The sequence below is a fragment of the Cynocephalus volans genome, chromosome 11 (assembly GCF_027409185.1).
Source record: "Cynocephalus volans isolate mCynVol1 chromosome 11, mCynVol1.pri, whole genome shotgun sequence".
Lineage (NCBI taxonomy): Eukaryota > Metazoa > Chordata > Mammalia > Dermoptera > Cynocephalidae > Cynocephalus > Cynocephalus volans.
Window position 1 is genome coordinate 2,989,285 of NC_084470.1, and position 22,131 is coordinate 3,011,415.

The 22,131-nt window shown below is 51.7% G+C and overlaps 1 protein-coding gene and 1 non-coding gene across 2 annotated transcripts in view; both read left to right on the forward strand.

Moving 5' to 3' along the window:
* Positions 1-22,131, forward strand: part of EEPD1 (endonuclease/exonuclease/phosphatase family domain containing 1) — a 113,924-nt gene that overhangs the window by 84,346 nt on the left and 7,447 nt on the right. Inside the window, exons 3-5 of the mRNA XM_063115034.1 lie at positions 14,053-14,163; positions 17,912-18,046; positions 20,324-20,462. Coding sequence (XP_062971104.1) covers positions 14,053-14,163; positions 17,912-18,046; positions 20,324-20,462 — 385 coding nt within the window. The remainder of the gene's footprint in view (positions 1-14,052; positions 14,164-17,911; positions 18,047-20,323; positions 20,463-22,131) is intronic.
* TRNAV-GAC (transfer RNA valine (anticodon GAC)) lies at positions 13,103-13,174 on the forward strand. Its single transcript has one exon. It is a non-coding gene; the product is annotated as a tRNA-Val (tRNA).

Consider the following 22,131-nt stretch of genomic DNA (forward strand, 5'->3'; position numbering starts at 1 on the left):
TTATAGTTGCTTCACAGGGAAGCCAAGTGACATATAATGGGGTGTGATAGGGGCCTGTTTCAGCCATTGACCCTCTGGGTGGTCTTGAACCCATTACTTAACCCCTCCAGTCCTGCGTTCCTCATCTGTCAAGCGGGGATGAGAACACCTTTCTTGCAGAGCTGTGGTTTGAATTGTATCATGCAACGTGTATAAAGAGCCTGCACGTGGTGAACTTGGCACAGGGGGAGTATTCTGGCACACGAGAGCTGAGGTGGCTCTGATCCACTGATAGGAAGTGCCTCCTGCCCTACAGGCCACGGTCATGGTGTCCATGATATGGTCCTAGCCCGATGCTCCACTTGATTTTCGTAGCCTGCCTCTCCTCCTCTCTGTTCGGCTTGCTTTCTGTCCACCTGCTCCCAGCATGTTGGAAGGAGCCCAAAGAGCCTGTGAAACTAACACCAGGCAGTTTGGCTCATTTTAAGGGCCTCTGGCCAAAAATTTAATGAGAAAGGAGCTTGACTGAAAGATCTTTTGGGGATTTGGCTTTCCATTTCTACCATTAGCACAAAAAATTGCGAACCAGTGAGTCTCAGGACATTCTCCAAAATGAGAATGCTGTTTCGTGGACTGCCACCTTTATTTCTTGCTGCTGCAAAGTGTCTGAGAGTGAAAAACTGCAGGTCTCTCCATCCCTTGCTGCCCATACAGAAAACAACAACCAAATGTATGTGGTTTGCCCTGAAATAAAACAGGAAATATGCAGGTTTTAAAGATGGGATTTGGCATAATGCAAATCAAAATAAAATAAGTCATAAACCAGTAATGCTTTCATCACCAGCTTTGAAGTCTTTATTTTTATTATTATTGCTGCTGAGGAAAGCAGGCTGCATAAACACCGTTTAGAATAGCCGAAGGCTGGCATTTTATAAGAAAAATGGTAACCAGAGCAATTTCCCTGAGGGTCCGTAAGTACTGCTTAATGTGACGGTTCCTAAGGAACTCTGGGTTCTTCATATGGACACACGTGGGAAGTTCTGGGAGCCTTGCCGTGTAGGGCAGATCTAAGAGTGAACTAGCCTTCAGTGTTTACAGACTGAGAAGATCTGTCCCTGGGGTTTAAAAGGAGAGGTGGGTGTTCACATGGGAGGCTAGGGCTGCGGAGCTGATTAAACTGCTTTGTTTTGCTCCCAGGTTATTTTCTTTGGATTTAAGGACCTAAGCAAGCATCAGTCCTTCCCTTTCATTGGCTTTCTCTCTCTTTCCAGCTTCCTTTTCCCTGTCCCTGCCATTTCTGTGGCCATGTCTGACTTCTGAAACCTCAGGGGTAAACATGCTCTTGTTAATTACTTGTATTGTAGGGTGGTTTGTTTGGGCTCAGAGGTCATTTCTCCTCTAAATTCACGTTTTCTATTCTTTGAGTCTCTTTACCTGAAAACATGCAAAAGAGAAGAAGACTCTAGAAAAGGAAGAGCTGTGGTTGGCTGAATCAACATGGTTTGTCTTGAGAAATAAGTTGTCATCATCTTACAAGCTTAGAGCGGATGCCTTTTTGCTTACAAGTTAAATGTCGTAACATACGTGGTTGACATTTCCTGTCCAATTTTGGGTTTAGCATTTCAGTAGAAAGTACCACGTGAAACTCTTCTACTCAGTCTTCGTTATTGGCATGTTTCTCAAATGATGTAAATACCTTAAAATCTGCAGAACGGTTTGTTCCATGCAAACCTTGACATGGCCATCCCAGTATTAGCGCTCTGCCTGCGACTTTCTGATGCTTTCCTAAAATAGCCACAAAATCCTCCAAAACTCACTGCTATTTTCAGACCTGCTTCCACATAGAGTAATTAGTTTCAATCATTACTCACAAGTTTAATGCTTGATTGGAGAAGAAGTAGTTATTTTATTTGCCCTAAAACTTTTTTGAGCTTCAAAGAGCCAGTACTCTAAGAATTACTGGTCTGTGCGCTCCTGTCCTAGGTGCCCAGTAACCATGTGTGGATGGGATGCTTGAATGCACCTGCCTAGAGGCAGCCTCCACAGCATGGGTATTGACCGCCCTGCTCCCTGCCTGACCCAGGCCCGCTGGGGACGGCCAAGTTCACGGCCACAGCCTAGAGCAGCACCTTGGATACTGAACCCCCAGTGTGTGTGGGAGGGAAGAGGGGGTCCTCTGCTCCACTTCATCATCTAACCCAATGCCCAAATCGCTTTTTTAAATTACCGAGGTGCAATTCATAGAATATAAAATTAATCACTTAACAATTTTGACATGAACAATTCAGTGGCATTTAGTCTAGTCACAGTGGTGCAGATCCATCACCCCTATCTAGTTCTAGGACATTTTCCTCCCCTGGAAAGGAAACCCCATACCCATTAAGCAGTCACTCCCTGTTCCCTTCTCCCCCCAGCCCCTGGCAGCTGCCAATCTGTACTCTGTTCCTATGGATTTACCGGTTCTGGATGTTTTGTGCAAATGAAATCATGCAATATGTGTCCTTTTGTGTCTAGCTTCTTCCACTCTAGTGTGATGTTTTCAAGGTTCATCCATGTTGTAGTGTGTATCATTATTTCACTTCTTTTTTATGGCTGAATAATATTCCATTGTATGGATATACCACATTTTGTTTATGTCCATTCATATCGTTGATGGACATTTTAGTTGTTTCCATCTTCTGGCTATTGTAAATAGTAATGCTGTGAACATTCATGTGCAAGCATTTGCTGGAATACCTCTTTCGCTTCCTTTGGGCCAAGTCACATTTTTTTCCCAGTTCTCTCTCAAGTCTGCCTGCTGCTCTCCTCCAGTCCAGCTACCCTTGTCTCTTACTGTACCACCCACCTGCTGTGTTTGTGACCACTCTGGCCCTTCTCCAACCTGCACTCTAACTGCAGCCCACGACCTTTTCCAAATGCAGGTCTTCTGCTCGCAGCCGTTAGTGATGCTGGGATTGCTTATAGGATGAGGAACAAACTCCTTTCAGGATACACGGGCCTGTGTGGCCAGGCTTCTGCAAGCTCGTCTCACCATTCTGCCCCTTGTCACCTGAGCTTCAGCCATGCTGGCCTCTGTCCTATAAGCTCTCCATCCTCTGTCCCACCACAGGCCCTTTGCACACGCTGTTCTACTGCCTGGAATGTTCTCCCCTTCTCTTTGCCTAATTAACTCCTCTTATCCTTGAATTCCGAGCTCAAGCACCACCTCTTTAGGCAAGCCTTTCCCAACTTAGTCAAAGTCACCACCATCACCACCACCATCACTACCATCATGGGTGCACACAGGCTCCTTGAACCGCTCCTTTGTAGCACAGGTCCCAGCTGCAGTTTTACATGTGGGTGACTATTCGATTAATAACTGTGTGCCTTCATCTCCACCCCAGTGCCCTTCATTTCCAGACTGTGAGCTCAGGTTGGGCAAGGGACCACGCCTCTTTTGCTCACCATTATAGCTCCAGAACTGCTCTGGACCGAATATTTGTGCCCCCTCAAGCTTCATATGTTGATGCCCTAATTCCCAACGTGATGGTATTTGGAGGTGGGACTTTGGGACGTAATTAGATCATGAGAGTGCAGCCCTTGTTCATGAGATTAGTGCCCTTAGAAGAAGAGACATGAAAGAGGCGGTCTCTTTCTCCACCGTGTGAGGAGACAGCAAGAAGGCAGCCACCTGCAAAGCAGGAAGAGGGTCCTTGGCAGCAGTAGAAGTGACTGGAACCTTGGTCTTGGGCTTCCAGCCTGCAGACTATGAGAAATAAATGTTTGTTGTTGAAGCCACCCAGTCTATGGTATTTGTTATAGCAGCCCAAACTAAGATAAGTACCTAGCCCAGGATGGCCACATAGTTGGTGCTTGTTAAGTTTTTATTGAGAGGTAGGATGAACCCATTCTCCTCTGATGGTTTCCCGAGTCTCTAACATGCCTGCGGCACTTTATTTTAGGGGGTTCTACCTCTCAGTATACAATGTCCTGGCACCTAGTCCTAACCCCTGCTCTTGCCCATATCCTCAGCTGGTGTATTTGGAAATTGAGCTGTCAGGTGTGGCAAGTTGAGAGGGTGGCTCCATCTGTCCAGGGTCCTCCTGGGGGAGCAGCCCCAGTCTGTGTAAGAAGCACGAGAACAGAAGAACACACTTGCTGTGTGCCAGACCTTGCGTTGACCTGCTGTAGAAATACCGCACTCATGAGGCAGGAACGATTCTTTGCCCCTTGTTATAGATGGGGAAACTGAGGCACAGAACAGGTGGGTCATTTGCCCAAAGTCCAAATGTTTGGCAAATGGCTGATACAAGGTTGAATCCAGGCAGCCTGTCTCTGGAGTCTGTGTTCTGAAGGTCACTATTAAACAGTGAACGGGACCTCACGTGAGTGTTGAGGATGAGGAAGGACCTTTCTCCACAGAAGAGCAATCTGGTGGTGGCGGTCACGTTTACTGCTCAGTCTGGGTGGTAGACTTTCCCATGGCTTGGCGACCCCACGGCCGCTTTAAACACACAGAGACCAAACTATTCAGCTTGCTCGGGGCTTCGTAGGCACCTGGAGGGGCCTGACAAATATAAGTCCACACCAGGACAAAGTCTCTTATTCTGAACAGAGCTAGAGGGGAAGGTAGAGGTGGGATTGTTCATCTTCAGCTGGAAGACGCCGAACTGTTTATGAAGACACCCCTCGTGTCAGACAGAGACTGAAAACAAGAAAGGGCCTCGTCCTTTCTCATGGCACCTTTCAGGGTTAATGTCTTTGTCACCCCCTCCCTGGGCCCTTGTATTGCTGTCTGTCACAGGCGTGTATGTCCAAACAAAATAAAACACAACAAAAAGCTCTCGATTTACTTTCAGAGTCAAAGACATTATAATTTTAAACTAACTTACTCAGAAAAGAGTTTTTTAACCTGTGAATGAAAATCATTTTGAACATCTGAATGTAGAATGCGTAAGGTTTTATTGCTCCCTTATGAAGTGATTTTAGGATGTTTATAATGAAATGAACTTCAAGAAGGCAGAGATTTCTTTAAAAGAACAAAACATCCACCACCAGGGGTGTGGTGTGTTGGATCCGTGTAATAGCAGGTTAGAAGGCCCGTGGAGTGATTTGAGAAGAGTTTGTGATAATATGGCAGTGTAAGTGGGAAAGTAGGACAAAAAAGTGTGCACGTGCGTGTGTGTGAGTGTGTGTGCGTGTGCGTGCGCGCGCATGTGTGTGTGAATAGACAGAGATCGGTATATTGATAAAATGCACAGGAAACAGCCCAGAAGGAATTCCACCCAAAATGTTAGCTGTGGTAGTCTTTGCACAATGGTGTTATACTTGAATTTTTCTATATTTTTCTACTTTACAAATTATCCTGAGCTTGTGTTTATTTATAGCAGGACATGAAAAGGAAAAACCAAAGCAGAAATACAAAATTACTAAAATAAAAAAATAAGACAAAACTCACAAAATGACTATCAGAGTCTTAGCTCCTATTTAGGATTAAGAATCTTATCACCCGACGACCCTTGGAGAAGGAAAGAAGCTTTGGAATTGCTCCTGAAGGGCAGAAATAAGTGCTGGTGCTGGCGTGGAGGTGCGACCTCTCCAAGGAGCGTTCTGCAGCCCCAGGTGTCTCCCTCCCTGCCCCACTTTACTCCAATCTCCCTGAAACGTCCAACTCTTCTTCTCAATTTTATAATTGTCCTTGCAAAAACAGTTTTAACTGCCCTTGAAAGGTTTTTTTTTTATTTTGGGGATTTTTTTTTTTTTTTGGTTCCCCCTTTCGCTCATTTGTGACCATCTTGTTCAGGAACTGTGGGATTGGTGTCTTTGGGGACATGGAAAGGCTAACAGAACCAGCAGCCGCCAGTGACAGGAGTGCACGTGGGTGTCGCTCCCTTGGTTCTATAAAAGCACCTGATAATTAGCTGGTTGTGGGGGTGGAGGAAATGTCCTCTTGTTTGCTTTCTGTCCTCTTCCTGTAGGTGAGGACAGTGTCTCTGCAAGGACAAACAGCCATCCACAATTCCTTTCCTGCCCCCTGGGAAGAGGGTGTTGAGGGTGGCCCTGGCAGTGGCTCGGGGCAGTGAGGGAGCTGGCAGCCCGAAGGGCGGGCCTGGGCTTCTGGAGCAGGGGTTCCGTGGGGCAGGACAGGCGCGTGTGTCGCCTGAGGCCTCTGTGGCAAAGCTGCCTTCCCTTGGGTCAGCTGTCTTGAGCCGTGTCTCCTGGGCCCACATCTGGGTGCACGTGAGCACAGCGTGGGCCAGCCTGGCTCTCCTCCGCCCGGCCACTCCCTCCAGCAGTTGCCTCCCGAGCCCTGGTCCCCTCCTGTGTCACATGGGGCTGTCGCTGGGGCTGATGTGTGCTGTGTGAGGGCTGCCTGCTGCACATGTGGCACTTAGTGCCCGCAGCTGGCCGCCCCCCGCTGGCTCTGTCTTTCACAGGTCCAGAAGCTCACCTGGTTGTGGGTGGTTGGCCATGGTGTCTTCTTACTGCAGTCGGATTTACCCAAACTTAACCTAGGATCGTTACCACCTCTTAAAGGGAGGCTCTTATTCCAGGCAGTGTAGCAGGGGTCTCAAGGTGGGGCTTCGGGGACACTGAGGAAAGCTGACGGGGTGTTTTGGAGGGTGGACGCCTCGCTCCTTGCTCGGGGGGATAAACCTTTGGGAAGGGAACCCAGTGTCCTGTCAGTGCTTGCAGTTCACACGCGGTTGTCGCAGAGGAGCAGGGAGCTTTGCTGGCCACTAGAGTCTTGTATCTCCTTCCCCACTTGCACCCCTCCCCTCCCCGTCCCTTGCCCTCTTTTCTGCAGCCTCTCCTCCCAGACTTCTAGAATCCTGCAGTTTACAACTGAAGTTGCCCTTGGGCAGGTCATCTCGTCCCATCCCTTCCCTTTACAGATGGGGAGACCGAGGCCCAAAGATGTCCCACGGTATGCTTGGGTCCCACAGCTCCTCTGCACTCCTCCTGCCAGCCCATAAAGGGGCCCTCTGAGGACACTTCCAAAGTGATGAGGAAGCAAGCCCCCTTCTTTCCTTGGTGTTGGAAAAGGGTTAGTTGTCCACTGAGCTTCTGTCCCCCACGGGCCATGGGACCTCTAGGAACAGACCCCCAGAGGCAGCGCTGTGGCAGTGCTGTGCGAGGGGCTCAGGGTGGCCCCGGAGCCCTGAGACACACTGCTGTCCGCCCCACTGGGGCCCCGACCCCTCTGGGATGTGCATACCTGTGTCTGCACCTGAGCAAGGGTGGCTAGACCTCTTTAAAGGGCATAAGCCAGTGAATAGTGGCCTTTCCCATGAAGACCAGGGGACAAAGGGGGCTGAGATGCTCTTCGCTTTTGCTGTGTCCACCTCACATCCTGCACGTGAGCCCTGTCTCTGCTGAGCGGGGTGCCAGGGCCTGTGCGACCACTTGTACCCGTGAGGCACTTGGCTCTCAGGAGAATGGACCAAAGGAACTGTATTTCTGCCCATAGGTCACGGCCTTTCAAAATAGCAACATCTTGATATCTTAGAAAAACCTTCTGACGGGCTTATGTGTTATGTTGAGAAGCCCCGACCTAGTTAGTATTCAGTCCCCACCTAGATGTGATTTGGCAGGCGGTGCTCGGCTTTCTCGCGGAGCACGTCGACGGTTTCTAATGGCCCTCCCCATGCCTTGGTTTCAGCGCGTGTGACCGTTTACACATAGAGGCCCACAGGTGGACTGGTTTCCAGTACTGGCTGTAACGTTCCCAAGTTTGACTGTCTCAGCAAGAATAAGGCCTCGCTTACCATTAACGTTTCTAAAGATATTGTCATTTGCCCTGTTTCCTGTAGGATTCAAATGAAAGATCAGTCTCTTGACCTAGCGTGACCCGAGACAGGGGCTTCTTTCTTGTATGCTGACAATTTATCTTTTTAAGCAGGACTCACCTTGCTTCTTCACGCACCAAAATAGACTGCGTTTTCAGTAGCTACCGCTGAGAGCGCAGAGGAAATCAGCTGTTGCCATGTGGAAAGCTCTTTGTCTGAGGGAAGTCACGTCCGGAATCAGGAAAGCAAGTGAAATGCCCAAGTCGGTGAAGCACCTTTATCTGGACGTTTGACCCAGAGGGTTCGAATGAAAAGCATGCCCTCCCCGTCCATCCAGGAAGCAAGATAAGACGGCTGTTTGGAGCCTACTTTAAAATGCCACCAGTGCTCCTGATGTGCTGCGTGCCACTGACTGTGTGGTCACTGTCCACTGTAACACCTTTGCAAGCTGCTCACAGGTTTTGGGTTAGCTCAACTGCAAGGGGACACTGGAGGATGCTGAGTTGGTGACGGCTGGACAGGCCACCAAGTGGAGTCGGAACACCTTTATTATTTTTATTTCCCAGTCAGTACCAGATAAATTCAGAAAGAGGGAGGGCTCAAAGTAAAGAAAAAAAGTCCTAAAGTCCACAGGCACAAATCAGTTAGTTTCAAGCCTTGGAACCCTTTTGTCACTGCAGAGATAAGCAGTGTCAGCTGATCTAGGGCAAAGGAGTCTTTTCTTTTAGGACTTGGCATTTCTTTCTTTCCTTCTTTCTTTTGAGGCATAATTGATTTTACATATTTTTGGGGTACAATGTTGACTACCATCACCTGTGTACAACACGTGTTGATCAAATCAATATAATTAGCATATGCATTATTACAAATTGTACTTATTCTTCATGCCCCTTGTCCAATGTCTCCCCACCCCCTCTCCCTCCCCTCTCCCACCTCTGATAATCTGGATTTCTTCTCTCCTTCTGAAAGAGTAATAGTGTTGAGAAAATGGAAGAATTTGGTCAGGCTCCCCTTGCCTCGGAGCTGGTTCGGGGTCATTCGGTGAACATTGCATGTGGGTGGAGTACGTGCGCCTGCACAACAGCGCCGCTTTGGCTGGTGTTTACTGCCTTGGGTGCCCGCCCTGCAGCCATGTTTTTTCCAGACCTGCAGCTTTCCAGGACTGTGTGGCCAGTTGCCTAGCTTACAGACCTGCATGAAGGGGTCTGGTGACCCAGGCTGGTGTGTGGAGGGTTTGTGACCCAGTCTGTGAATGGGCTTGAGGGGTCTGTGGGCTCCAGACCCAGCCCTAGCTCAACCATCGGCCCAGTCGGTACAGGATTACTGGCAGGTAAAAGAGCTGCGATAACTAGTGGGGTGGCCTAGCTTTACAATTGGCATCACAAACAGGATTAAGAGCTAGACAAATAGTTACTCTGTTGATTTGTTGCCTAGATGATCTGTCCAATAATGAGAGGTGTGGTCATGTCCCCCACCATTGTTGTACAGCACATGCTGCTTCTGTTACTCTGGAGTGGGCTTTGGGGAGAGACCTCCTCTTCTTTTTTTTTTTGGTCTCTGCTGGTGACTCTCCTTGTGTCAATGCAGTGGAGTGGCTGGTGTTCCCCTATACTGTGGCTATGTCTACTTTGTGGCATCTAGCTGCTTTTTCGGCAGCCATGGCTATTGTGGTGGCCATGGTAGGCCATCTGTGTGGAAGTGGCGTTTTTGGCATGCTCCTTGCCTGGTTGCGGGCAGGGGTTTTCAGGACCCCAGGCAGGCCCTGGGCATCTCTCAGATTGGAGTCAGAAAGCCTGGCTTCAAGGCCCTTTGTTGCTGAGCCCAAGGGTGAAGTGGTGATCAAGTGTCCTGCCTTCTCACCAACTGGTTGTGGGTGCCAGAGAATGACGATTTCACCCCGTTTGGCCGATGCTAGTGAAACAAGTCGAGCCCGTGGTAGTTCTTGTAACTTATTCTAAGAGAAATAAGCCCCAGGCGGGACCCCAAGCGGGACCCCAGGAGAAAGCCCTTTGATAGTTCACTCTGTGCCTCCTGTGTGCCACCCTATGGCCAAGCTCCGTGCCTCATCTCATAGGTCGTCTCATGGGTTATCTGCAAAGAACCACAGGCAGATGCCTTCAAGGTGTGGGGTGAAAGCGCTAAAATGGAATTTGTTTGTTTTGAATAATGAAAACTGTCTTTCCAGACCACAGGGATTAAATCCAGGGAGGCTGAGTTCCAAATCACCAGTTGTCTAGCTTTGTCCAGCCTTCTTAAGTTTTAGTTTAGAATTGCTTGGGGAATTTGTTCGAAGTACACACTTGGCCCTGACCTCAGAGATTCTGTCTCAGTCAGTCAGGGATGGAGTTCACTAATGCTCAGTTTTAAAAACAAGAGCCAGCATAATTCTGATGGAGGTTTGAGTAACATGGGTGGGAGTGGGGTGGCAGTGTCTGGGCTCCTGTGGGCAGTGCCGGGGATAATAGAGATGGTGTGGACAGCAGCACCTGCCTTAGTACCTGCCAACAAGAGGGCTCCAAACCAGGCTTCTCAAAGCTGGAGGAGCTTGTATATCAAAGCTGGGATCCTGTGAAAATGCAGATTCTGATGCAGTGGGTCTGGGGCAGGCCTGAGAGCTTGCTTTTCTAGAGTTGCCCTGGTGAGGTCGATGCTGCTAGTCTGTGGACCACACTTTGAGTAGCAAGGGGCTAAAAAGTGCTCTCCTCCTTACCTTGCTGTGGACTGCTAGCACAAACAGCTCAGTTAACAACTGGCAGTTCTTTTTTCAGACCTAGAAATAGAAGAAAATACCTACCCTTTGCTCTGATTGTGAAAACTGGGGCATAGAATGCTTTCAGCCATAAACACTTATCTCGCTGGTCTCTTACATTATTAATTGTCCTCGGTGGCATGAGAGATACTGAGGAAGAGGACAGAGTGAGGGGTGATCTGCTCTGCAGTGGAGAGAGGTTGTGAAGAGCAAGGCTTCCAGTGCACAAATGAAGGTGGCCCTTAGGGGTGGGGGTTATGCTTCCTCAGGACTTCTAGAGCTTACCTAGGAGTGAAAGGCTTTTAAATATAAAGTAAAGGAAAATGAGAATGTCTTTCCTGCATCTGTGAAATCACCTTTAACTTCAGCATCATCTGGAAGGGCTGTTAAAATGCAGATTGCTGGGCCCCACCCCCAGAGAGTCTTTAAGTAGGTCTGGAGTGGGGCCTGAGAAAAATCTGCATTTGTAACAAGTTCCCAGGTGACACTGATCATAGTTTCACTAGCACAACGTTAATCCCAAAAGACCATCTTTGAGAGCGGTGAACTTGGGAATCAGTGCCACCAGCCCGGACCACCTCTTCACGCTGCTCGCTCCCATCAAAGCAGTGTTGCCAGGGAGAGAGGGTCTAAGCTGGGGTGGGGCCTGGGGTGTGAGCAGGAGATTCACCTGTCCTGATATCCAATGGTCCTCTTGAGGGTTAGGAGACATTAGGTTTCTCAAAAGGAGAATCATCCCAGTGGTGTCACAGCCTGGCAGTGTCACCAGTGCCTGGGCCTCTCATCTACCTGGTTAGCTGATCACCCAGGGGGACTTGTTAAAAACAGAGCTTCCTGGGGTGCATGCTAGGAGACTGGAGAGCCCGGCTCAGGACCCTGTGCGTGGAGAAGAGGAAAGCACCAGGTGAGCGTTGGAGAGCTGCACTCCTTTGTAAGGGTTCTTGGGTTAACGATCAGTCAGCAAGTGAATGATCCCCTAGCAGGAAATTGGACCCTTTGTGAAGTACATTTCCTCGCTGGATTCCTAAAGTTATAGTCGATAAAGTCCAGCTGCATTTTCCAAAGTGTTTCATTTCCCGTTGAGCAAGGCTTCCAGCCAGGAGCATCTGGCCAAGGGGACTCAGGACTCATCCGGGGTGAAGCCCCCCCCCCCCGCCAGCACTAACACTGTCCACGGCCACTCTGCACTGGGCTGATAAAAGTGGAACTGATAAAAGTCACCAAGACCCAAATTCCAGAGAGGGCAACACTCCCAGACACACTCAGCAGCGTGGAGAGCATCTGTACGCAGAAAGTCAGGCTAAAATCGCGGCAGTTGTTCAGATAACAGACAACCGGAGGAGATTTCTCCCTTTTGTTTGTCCTGCACGGGCTTGAGGACTGTGGTCTTCTCCTGAGTTTCCTGAGTCACCAGCCAGTGCTTGGGAGCAGCAGCGTGCCTCAGGCTCTGTGCCAGGTGGTCATAGAGATGTCCCAGTCGCTGTCCCTTCCCTTATGGAGCCCACTGTCGGGGAAAGGTAGGCGCTTAAACAGCTAAGTGTAAAAGCAGTGAGACTCCTAAAGCAGGCCCCTCAGCGCTCCCCTTCCCCTTGCAGGGGCTCTTTTCTCCACTGCACTTGTCACGGTAGCAGTGACGGCTGAGTACCTGCTGGTGCCTCATCTTCCCTCTTAGAGACCAGACCTTTAGCCCCTGGCCTCTTTCAGGTGGCTGCTGTCCCCAGGGTGTCAGAGCAGCCCTGTGCAGCTGGGCTGGCCCTGCAGCCCTGCCTGAAGCTGGGGCAGGGGCATTAGAACCGCCCGGGGGCTGTGAAGACACAGGTGCTAGGCCTGCCCCAGCTCCTGATCCGGTAGGTCTAGGACGGGGCCAGTCAGTACATCAAGTTCCCAGGTGATGCCGATGTGCCGGTCCCCGGACCCCACTTTGAGACCCGTGGGAGTGTGTGGCAGCATGGCCGTGGATCGATGCTGGGTGGGTGGAGTGACAGACAGGCTTCTGAGAAGCTGTGCCAGTGACCTAGGAGGGCGAAGGTGGGGCAGTAAAACAGGCCCCAGCAGGGGGGCTGGAGAACAAAGCTGGGGGGGCTTGTGTTCAGACACAGGTAACAGCAGAATCGGTGCTGGGCCGGAGGCGGGACGTGGAGGGTGGGGAGTCTGGCAGCGGGAAGACGGGACGCTATGAACCAAGACAGGCGTGGGCGGGGGAGGGGCGCGCTCGTGCGGAGTGGGGGAGGGGAATAACGTGTTCCTCTGGGGACATGCTGGTTTGAGGTTTTTGCTTTTTGTTTTTCGTTTTTTAAAAAAAGATGACCGGTAAGGGGATCTTAACCGTTGGTGGTGTCAGCACCACACTCTCCCAAGTGAGCCACGGGCCATCCCTATATGGGATCCAAACCCGTGGCCTTGGTGTTATCAGCACCACACTCTCCTGAGTGAGCCACGGGCCGGCCCTTGGTTTGAGGTTCTAAGGAGAACTTCGGGTGGAAATGTTACAGAGCTGGCTGGAAATACAATTCAAAACTCAGGAGAGGGGGCCGGCCTGTGGCTCACTCAGGAGAGTGTGGTGCTGATAACACCAAGGCCACGGGTTCGGATCCCATATAGGGATGGCCGGTTAGCTCAATGGTAGAGCGTGGTGCTGACAACACCAAGTCAAGGGTTAAGATCCCCTTACCGGTCATCTTTTAAAAAAAAAAAAAAAAAAACTCAGGAGAGAAATGTGAGCCGCGGGTGCAGGTCTGGGGTCTGCCGGATCGCGGTGGGGCTGAGTGAGATGAGGGAGCCGTGAGGGGCTCAGAGGAAGCCCAGAGACCCTCGCCTGCAGGGGCAGAGAAGGCGATGAGAGGAGCGCTCCGGGGTGCGTGGAGGGACAAGAGGGTGTCCCAGGGAGGGGCAGTGCCAGATGAGGGAGCATCTCAGACGCTGGGCTCAGATCTGACACATTCTGGGGACTCCTCACAAGCAGCAGCCCCAGGAGGAGGGGTGGTGTTTGAGGCACGAGTTGGAGGAACTGGTCTGCGTCCTTTGAAGTCAGTAGTTTGTCGACGACTCGTCCTGCTTCGTGCAGTTTTATTTTGCCCCAGGGTACGCTGTGCACGTGCGGGGGCGTGGTGGCCAGCCCAGAGGGACGAGACCCAGTGACAGTGTGGTGGCCCAGGCCCCACGTGGCAGAAGCAGCACACCTTCCTCTTTGTCCTCTTTGCACGTGACGCTGATGCAGACCCTCCTGGGACCTTGAATCCACTGATAAACAGGATTCCGACTACTCTTCTCGAACTGCTTGGGCAAGAATGCTATGAAAGAATCAAGTTCTGTGGGCTGAGTGTCCCGGGAGATAAGTTGGTGTTTCATAGATGAACAGTCACTTTTTGATGTGTGGTCCTTGTTTAGTCATCAGGGTCTTTGCAAACCCTGGTTTTTGAGAACGTAGGAATGAAGCTCAAGTCGCTGTATAAGGCCGGTGACTTGGGATCATGCGGTGTGGGGCTGGTCAGGCTGCCACCAGGGGGACTGCTTCAGGCGGGAACACACACGCTGACTTGTGCTCTGTCTTTGCAGTTCTGTGCGGAGCTAAACCAGCCGATCCTGCCCAACATGCGCAGGTGGAAGGGGCCCCGGGGATGTTGGAAGGCCCTTGTTGCCGAGAAGCCCTCCAGTCAGCTCCAGAAGGTACACTCACCCGCTAAACCTGGCCGCCTTTTTCCTTGGATTTAAAGATACCTTTTCCCTTATTAAGGACATTTTAAGTTTTTCTTTGCCATTATCCTTGATGCAGTTTTGTGTTGCTGCCAAATTTTAAATCTTTGCCATTCATTTCTAAGTGCCCCGGTTCTCGATTCGTGCTTAGTTAGATCAGGAAAGGACTCCGGCCCAGACGGAAACGGGAGCTCAGGATGTTGGGAGGAGAAGAGAAATCCTGTTCAGGTTCAAGGCAGCAGCAAATGGGTATTTCTGTCCTTTGTCCTTATAATCCCGTTTCCACAGTCTGTCCTCGGCCAAGTTTGTGGAGAGCTCATTATTCACCGACTGAAAACTTGAGTGAGATTCACCTTAGTTCATACATGAAGTATTTGCTTCCGGCGGTAAAAATTACACACATAGAAACGTTCTCTTGAAATTTTCAGCAGACTTTGATTTTGAATTTTCTTTTGTCAGTATCACCCCTACGGGCTGGGTAAATCTCTGAATATATTCGTTTTCACTCTTATGTATTATATTCAAGACCAGATTTACTCACCTTGGAATATTTAATATCAGGAGGATTTTAGATTTTAAAAAAGACTTCTGTTAATCATCATGAGTTGAAAATATATCACTATGTAATTTTCCCATACCTGCAGATGTTGCTTTTTTTTAGTCTTTGGGATACCTAATCTGCTTTCAAACACATGTGAATTGTTTACGTGGCTGATATTTATAGTTTGGGCTCTTAAATCATAAACGTGTGCTGGATTAAAAGTATCTGCCATTTATTGACAACATGCCCCTCCTCTCTTTTTAGCTGCTACTGTACTTTAGAATGTGCATATAAATCTTACTTCTCCGGGTTTGGTGCTTTGGGGTGCAAGCGGATGCCATGCTGACAGTGAGTCATCACGCATTCAGGCAGGCTGGAGATACAGCTGCAGTAGAAAGCAGCCAGCCTTCACGACTCCATCTCTTCTGTTCCACGTGGAAATAGTAATGATGCCACCTTGCTTTTTTCATAGCACTTCACGTGTACATAGGTGTCTGAGGGTTCGTGAGGCTCGATAGTCCACTTAACACACTTCATTCATTCAGCAAATCATTAATGAAAGGCTGTGATGTGCCAGGCCCTATGTTCCGTGCAAGGCACACATTGTTGAGAAAAACAGACCCAGCTATCCAGCCCTGCCCATTTTGTTTTTTATTTTTTGGTGGCTGGCTGGTTCAGGGATTGAGCCCTGGACCTTCTAACATTCTAACCATCTGAACTACCCCACCCATTTTTGCTCTTTGCAAGACCCAGTGGGGATTCCAGCCTGGGCCTGGCCTGGCCCCTCCCTCAGGGAGTTCACAGCCTGTGGCAGGGCCAGGACAGGCAACTCCAGGTCAGGACATCCAGGATGTTGGAGAACAGTGCGTGGTTGCAGGGAGACTCAAGTTCCAACCATTCAGACCTCTCAGCCTTGATTTTTTAATCTATAAAATGGGAGGAGTAGGCCGCCCTGTGCTCAGAGGGTGGCTACAGTATTTAGAAAGATACTGTGCATTGCATTGCTTCATTAACAGAGCACAGGCCAGGGCCTGGCGAGTCTGCGTGAGGCAGCAGCCAGCCAGGCTGCACTGGACTGAGAGGGCCTGCCTGTCTCAGGCTGCAGCTGGGCCCGTGTCTTGCCAGATATTCCATGGGGTGCTGTGGGCCCAGTGTGGCCAGATCTCCCAGTTTTATTTTTTATTTATTTTTTTATTTTTTGTGACCAGTAAGGGGATCACAACCCTTGGCTCGGTGTGGTCCACACCACGCTCAGCCAGTGAGCGCACCGGCCATCCCTATATAGGATCTGAACCCGCAGCCTCGGCACTACCAGCGCCACACTCTCCCGAGTGAGCCACGGGGCCGGCCCCTCCCAGTTTTATTTTAATGTGAAATTTCTTGAATTTGAAATATGGATGGATAATCCAAAAAAGTTTTCTAAACACTGTGAATCAAACAAAATACATCTGCGGGTCACGAATGCTCATTTTCTGCTCTAGACAAACATGAGAATGTGGTCGCAGCAGCTGCCCCTCTCCAATGTCTGAAATTATGTCCAGGCCCTTCTATTCAGTTCTCTAGTCCTCAGTCCATAGCTGGGGGGGCACTTACAGATGAGAAAATGGAGACCTAGGAAGATGAAACGATTTTCCCGAAAGTCGCCCTTTTCAACATGAAGTGGCTCTCGGACCAGGGCCCAGGGCGCGGCCCCTGGCAGGGGTCTGTGCTTCTCCCAGCCTGCACTTCTGGACGAGGGGCTTCGGGGAGGCTCCCAGGAGGGGTCAGGCTCAGCGCGGTGTGGGGCAGGGAGCACAGCAGGCAGCTGCGAGGGGCAGTGTTGGAAGGAAGGCGCAGACCCCACGCAGAGGCCATTCGTTGGCGTCGGGGAGCCACCACAGGCGTTTCAGCAGAAGGTGACTTGTGTGATTCTTCAGCAAGGTTGCTGCTCAAGAAGCAGAAGTGGGAGATTACCTTCCAAAGCAGACAGGGCAGTCCTAGTTACCCCACTTTACACCTGAGCAAACAGGTTTAGAAAAACCGGGTGGCTCTCCGAGGTCCCACGGCTAGGTGGCACAGGTGGCACTGAGCACCCGCCTCTTGTTCATAACCTAGTGCTCCCTCCATGGGCCGGCGAGGACATCCCTTAAAACCCAGACGCCCACAGCGTGCAGGACTATTCCCTGTTCCCTCCCTCCTCCTCCTCCTCTCAGGCGTGTGGCTTGGACCCAAGCTGAAGGTGGGGACTTGGCAGCGGCTGCTCAGGAGGACGGTTCTGCAGAGTCACTTCTTGTCCTTTTGCAACAAGGAGGAACAGTGATGAGCATCACTGGCCTCTCCGATGACACCCCGAGGACGCGCATCTGTGGTCCACAGAGCCTCCAAGGCTGGGATGGGCCACGGGGAAGTGTCCTTCCTTCCAAACGCGTCCCCCAGCAGCAGCCTTGAAGCTGGCACAGTCAGAGCAGTGACGGCCAGAGACAGCAGGGGTTTGGCCCTGCTGGGACCCACCTGGGTGTCTGCCCCACCCGCCAGCCTGAGGGCCTGTGACGTAGGCTTCAGGCCTCTGTGTGCACCCCGGTCCCTTGCGGAGGGCCCTTGACCCGTTCCGAGCCGCTGGGCTGCTAGCTCTGGCCTGGGGTCATCCGGTGGACGGTGGTTGAGCGCGTTCGAGCTGCCGGCGTCATTGTTGCAAGCGACAGCTAATCAACAAGCCACGTCCGTCCCTTGGAGTCTTGTCGTTGAATCTCACCGTTGCCATGTGCAGCTGTGGGGTTTTAGGGACGTTACTTAACCTCGGTGAGCAGCAGTGTCCCCGTCTGACGGACGAGGGGATGAGCGGCTCCCCCGTGGGATGTCACGATTCGAAAGATCACTCTGTGCCTAGTCTGGGCTTCCCCACCCCCCCCCCAAAAGAGAAGAGCCCAGCTAACCCTGGCTGCGTGCAAAGCTCTGAAGTCGGCGGTGTGTGGAACTGTTTGAGGGTGCAGGATGGCGGGGACGAGAAGGGACATGCTGTGGCCTTCGTGGAGTGCCTTTGTTTTAGAAGCAGTCCCTGTGCGAGCAGCCTGGGGGACGCGGGCGCAGAGCCGGCTACGGTGGTTCAGTCCCTCTGGCCTCCCGGCCTGTTCTCCCCAGTGCGGGGCTGCCCCTTGCGGAATTAGGGCCCCGGCATCAAGACTGTCTCCCTGTCTGCTGCAGGGAGCCGGGTACTCGGGATTCCTGTGGGACACAGCGGCCGGCGTGGAGCTGAGAGATGCCACCTCGCAGGAGAGCTCGCCCAGCAATGGGCACGGGAGGCCCACGGGCCCCAGCCCACACCTGGCGTGGTTCAAGGTACACCCGCTGCATTTCTGCGCCGGCCACCCCTTCCTCACAGGAAAAAGTCTCCCTGCAAAACCATGAGCGAGAGAAGCCTCTTCTTTTTGTCTTGACTTTATTGTCTCAGGGTTGGCTCAGCACCTGCTCCTGGGGCTTCCTGGCAGGTGAACTTGCCAAGGGCAGGAATGGAAGGGATCTCGAGGGACCCCCAGTCCCAGTAGTGCTGACATCTGGGCAGGAGGGAGAGCAGGTGACCGCCTTCCAAACCTGGCACACATCAGAATCACCTCGGGAGATTTTCTTAAAATCAGGGCTTCCTAGACTCTCCCCCAGACATACAGAATTTCTGGGATGGGGCCCGGGACTGTCTTCAGCTTCCTGGCACTGGATGGCAAGGCCCGGCACCAGGGCATGGCTGCATGACAGGGTGGCGCATCTGCTCTGTGGGGCCCTGGTTCCTTCACTGCCAGGGAGAAGGGGGCGTGGGGGGGATTCAGAAGGAGCTCTGGGCGGTGGGCCCGGGGCAGCCCCACTGCTGGCATCTGTAGGTGAGCCCTCACCCGCGGGGGCTGTCTCAGCAGAGTCCAGCAGCAGCGGGCAGGTGGCTCTGAGTGTTCTTTCTGACTTACCTGCTGGGGCGATGCCCTTGGGAAGGGTTCATGAGCAGCAAACAGCCAGAAGCTGGGCGTGGAGGGGTGAGAAGCTAGGGGCCAAAACAGGTCACCGCACTGGGTCAGTGACCCTTATCCCCATGGTGCTGAGTTGTGGAGTCACAAGTCAGGCAAGAGTGGGTCCTTGCCTCGGAGCCCAGCAGGCCCATCAGCTCCTTTATTTGAGACCCCTCCTTTCTGTGGGTTCCAGGGCAGTTCTGGAGCCTGAGAGTCACCTGAAACTCCAGAATAGATTGTCTCTGGTGGGAAAGGGCCTGGGGGCAGCCCCTGTGTTGGGGCCACCAGCCCGTGCACCACCTCTCACACGCGTAGCTGCAGTGCTGGTGGGCGTGGGAGGGCACTCACACTTTGGGGCATCCATTGTATCCAGCGGCACCTCTCATGTCCCTGCCTGCAGTGCTGGTGGGGGCTCTGTGCTCATGTACACCTGGGGTGTCTGCAGGTTGTGCCCATGCTGCTGATGTGTGAGTCACCGAGAATCATCTTTAAAACCTCCTGACACCACACTGGGCCCCATTTTTATGTCATGTGGCTGTTCTGGCTTTGGTTGAGCGGGGCAACAGCCAGAACCAGGCACTGTCACCAAAAGGCAGGCCATTTTTAATGGGCTAATGAGAAAATGCTATCGTTTCATGAATGACTGGCCCAAATCCTCTAAATCAAGCAGTCCCCTAGACAGACACTTGGCCTCTTGTATTCATGTCACATTCCAAGGCAGGCAAGTGGTACGGTACAGAGACGTGGCTTCTCTCTCCAGGCACGTGGTTCCTCTGGCGGTCAGAGCCATAGCTGCAGAGCTCTCAGCCCTGGGTGGTGATGGTGGTGGTAATGGCAAACTGGGGTCACATCCGTAAGACAAGACTAGCACCCTCTACTTCCTGGGGGCGCCCCCACACCCCTCCCCTTCCCAGCAGTGTTTAGTGTTTGCTGCCATGACAAACGGAAGAGCAGGATTGCCCAACCCCAAGCAGCTGAGCAATGCTGGGTGCCCAGGAGACAAGCCCTGGCCTCGTGTTTCTGCGCCTGCACACCAAGTGACCTCCCCTTGGGGCTGCAAGACCAGGTCACATCCTAGGCTGTCTGGGTTCTGCGAGCTTTCTGTTTTTACATGTTGGTAGTCAGGTGAACGTAAACATCAGGTCATGGTGGGCCCCAGAGGGCAAAGAGCACAAAGCGGGTTGGGGGGAGTGAGTGGAGTTGGGAGAAGGCAAGTCCCAGTGGAGGGTCCTGCAGGGACCTCAGGCTGGCCCTATAGAGAAGAGCCCAAATCTTTGTTGACATCCAGCTGCCACAGCCACCTCCTTCTTCTATATGGTTCCTTAGAAGGAAAACAACCAGACACCTCCAGATATGCTCAATTTTCCAGGCCCTAGGGAGGAGTAGGGGTGGGACGTTGGGGTGCTGGGGGCTGACTGGTAGAACACAGCAGGTCTTGCTCCTGCAGGCACCTGGGAAAAGACTGAGGTGGCACACCTTGTGTTATCTCCTGGAGGTTGAGCTGGCCTTGTTTGTGTTTACTGTTGTCAGCATGTGCATGAAGCTGTTTGCGAGTCAGTTGTAACAGATACAGAACATACGAGTGTCTGAGCCTTTCCTTATTGCTTTGTTTCCTGCTGCCCAGGTGGGAAGTAATGACTTGACCATTGTTAACCTTCACCTGGCAGCACTGACCCTCCCAGGGGGAGAGAATCCAAGCAAGAATCACGGTGACGGCCACCGGATGGTGAGCTTCGTCCAGACCCTGCAGGAAACCCTGAAAGGTAGGACATTGTCTTTCTCCGTGGCCTGGCCACACTTCTGCCTCTTCCCAGCATCACTCTGACCACTGAGGCTGCCTGTTGTCAGCACCTCATGTCATGGGTACAGGGGACAGTCAGGCCCCCCCTGCATAACATGGAGCCTGGCAACCCCATGCATGGTCACATCTTTGTCTCTTTGGCCCCTGCCTGTGTGTTCCAAGGTATTGGCTTTGTGGCTTTTGAACCTCTATTGGATGGAAAGGATTAGGGGAAACATAAGTGATGACGTCCTTCCCCCATGACAGCTTGTCCTAGGTCCAGCTGCCTGGGTACCACTCTGGTTGTGCCACCTGCACATCTGCACGTGCCCTTCTTGTGAAAGAGGGACAGGAGGTGACGAGGGGAGATGGTACACTTATGATTGTGGCAAATTGAGTTTTCCCCCATGGGCTGCAGGTCATGCTGGAGGAGACTGGGGCCTGTGAGACAGCTGGACTTTACTCTGGGCCCCTTTGGTGACCGCAGGACCTCAGCGCTTCAAGCCCCTTTTGATGGGAGAACGGATGATATTCAGCCCATAGGAGTCCCCAGAGGGCCAGGTACCAAGCACAGAGTAGGGACTCGGTGTGTGTGAGCTGACGCTAAGATGCAGAAGAATCAAGAGAGCACTGGAGAGAGCAGAGCCTCAGGGGAGAGGTGGGCTCTGCCCCCAGGTAATACAGAAGGTTTTCTGCGCTTGGTTTACCAGAAAGAAAAGTTGAGAAAGCTGTAACGGCTGTGATGTTCTCATTTGGCTGGAGTTTTCAGGACAGGGAGCTTCTCTAGGGCAGAGCTCGATCTCTTCTACAGTCCTGAGTCTTGACCAGTATTCTTGTGCTGTCTCAGACTTTTCCTTGTTAGACTGGCCCCTCACAATGGGTGACTCATGAAGATTTGGCTACAGAAATATTTCAAACTATAGGCTTACACTGAAAAAGATTCTTTACTGTAGTGACATATACAGAACATAAATTTGCCACTTTCATCATTTTTAAGTGTACACGTCAGTGGCTTCAGTATGTTCACAGTGTCGTGTGACCATCACCGTCATCCATTACCAGAACTTTTCCATCTTCCCCAACAGACTGTGCCCATTAAACACTGACTGCCCATCCCCCACTCCCCGCAGCCTCCAGCGACCCCCTCCTACCTGCTGTCTGTGAATTCGACGGCTCCAGGTACCGCACATGAGTGGATCCTACAGCATTTGTCCTTTTGTGTCTGCCATATTTCACTTAGCGTCATGTCTTCAGGATTCATTCACGTTGTAGCCTGTGTCAGAATCTCCTTCCTTTTTAAGGCCAAATTCTGTTGTGTGTGCAAGGGTACTTCCAAAAGTTCGTGGAAGGATTCGTATTCCCTTTTAATTGTGTTTTCCACGAGCTTTGTGAAGCGCCCTCATCTGTACCACGCTTGTCATGTGTCCCTGCATCCCGTGGTGGGCGCTTGGGCCGCCCCGCCTTGGAGCCGTGTGAATGCGGCTGCTGTGAGCGCGGGTGTGCAGGCTCCTGCTTTGAACCAGGACATACCCTGACCGGCTTTCTACTTAAATGAAGCGTCCGTAGGCTGAAAGAAGTCAGAAGAGGTTTAAGCTAAGATCCTCCGTCCAAGACAGCTGTGTGGGAAGTTGTCTCCCCACAGTCAGTCTCTC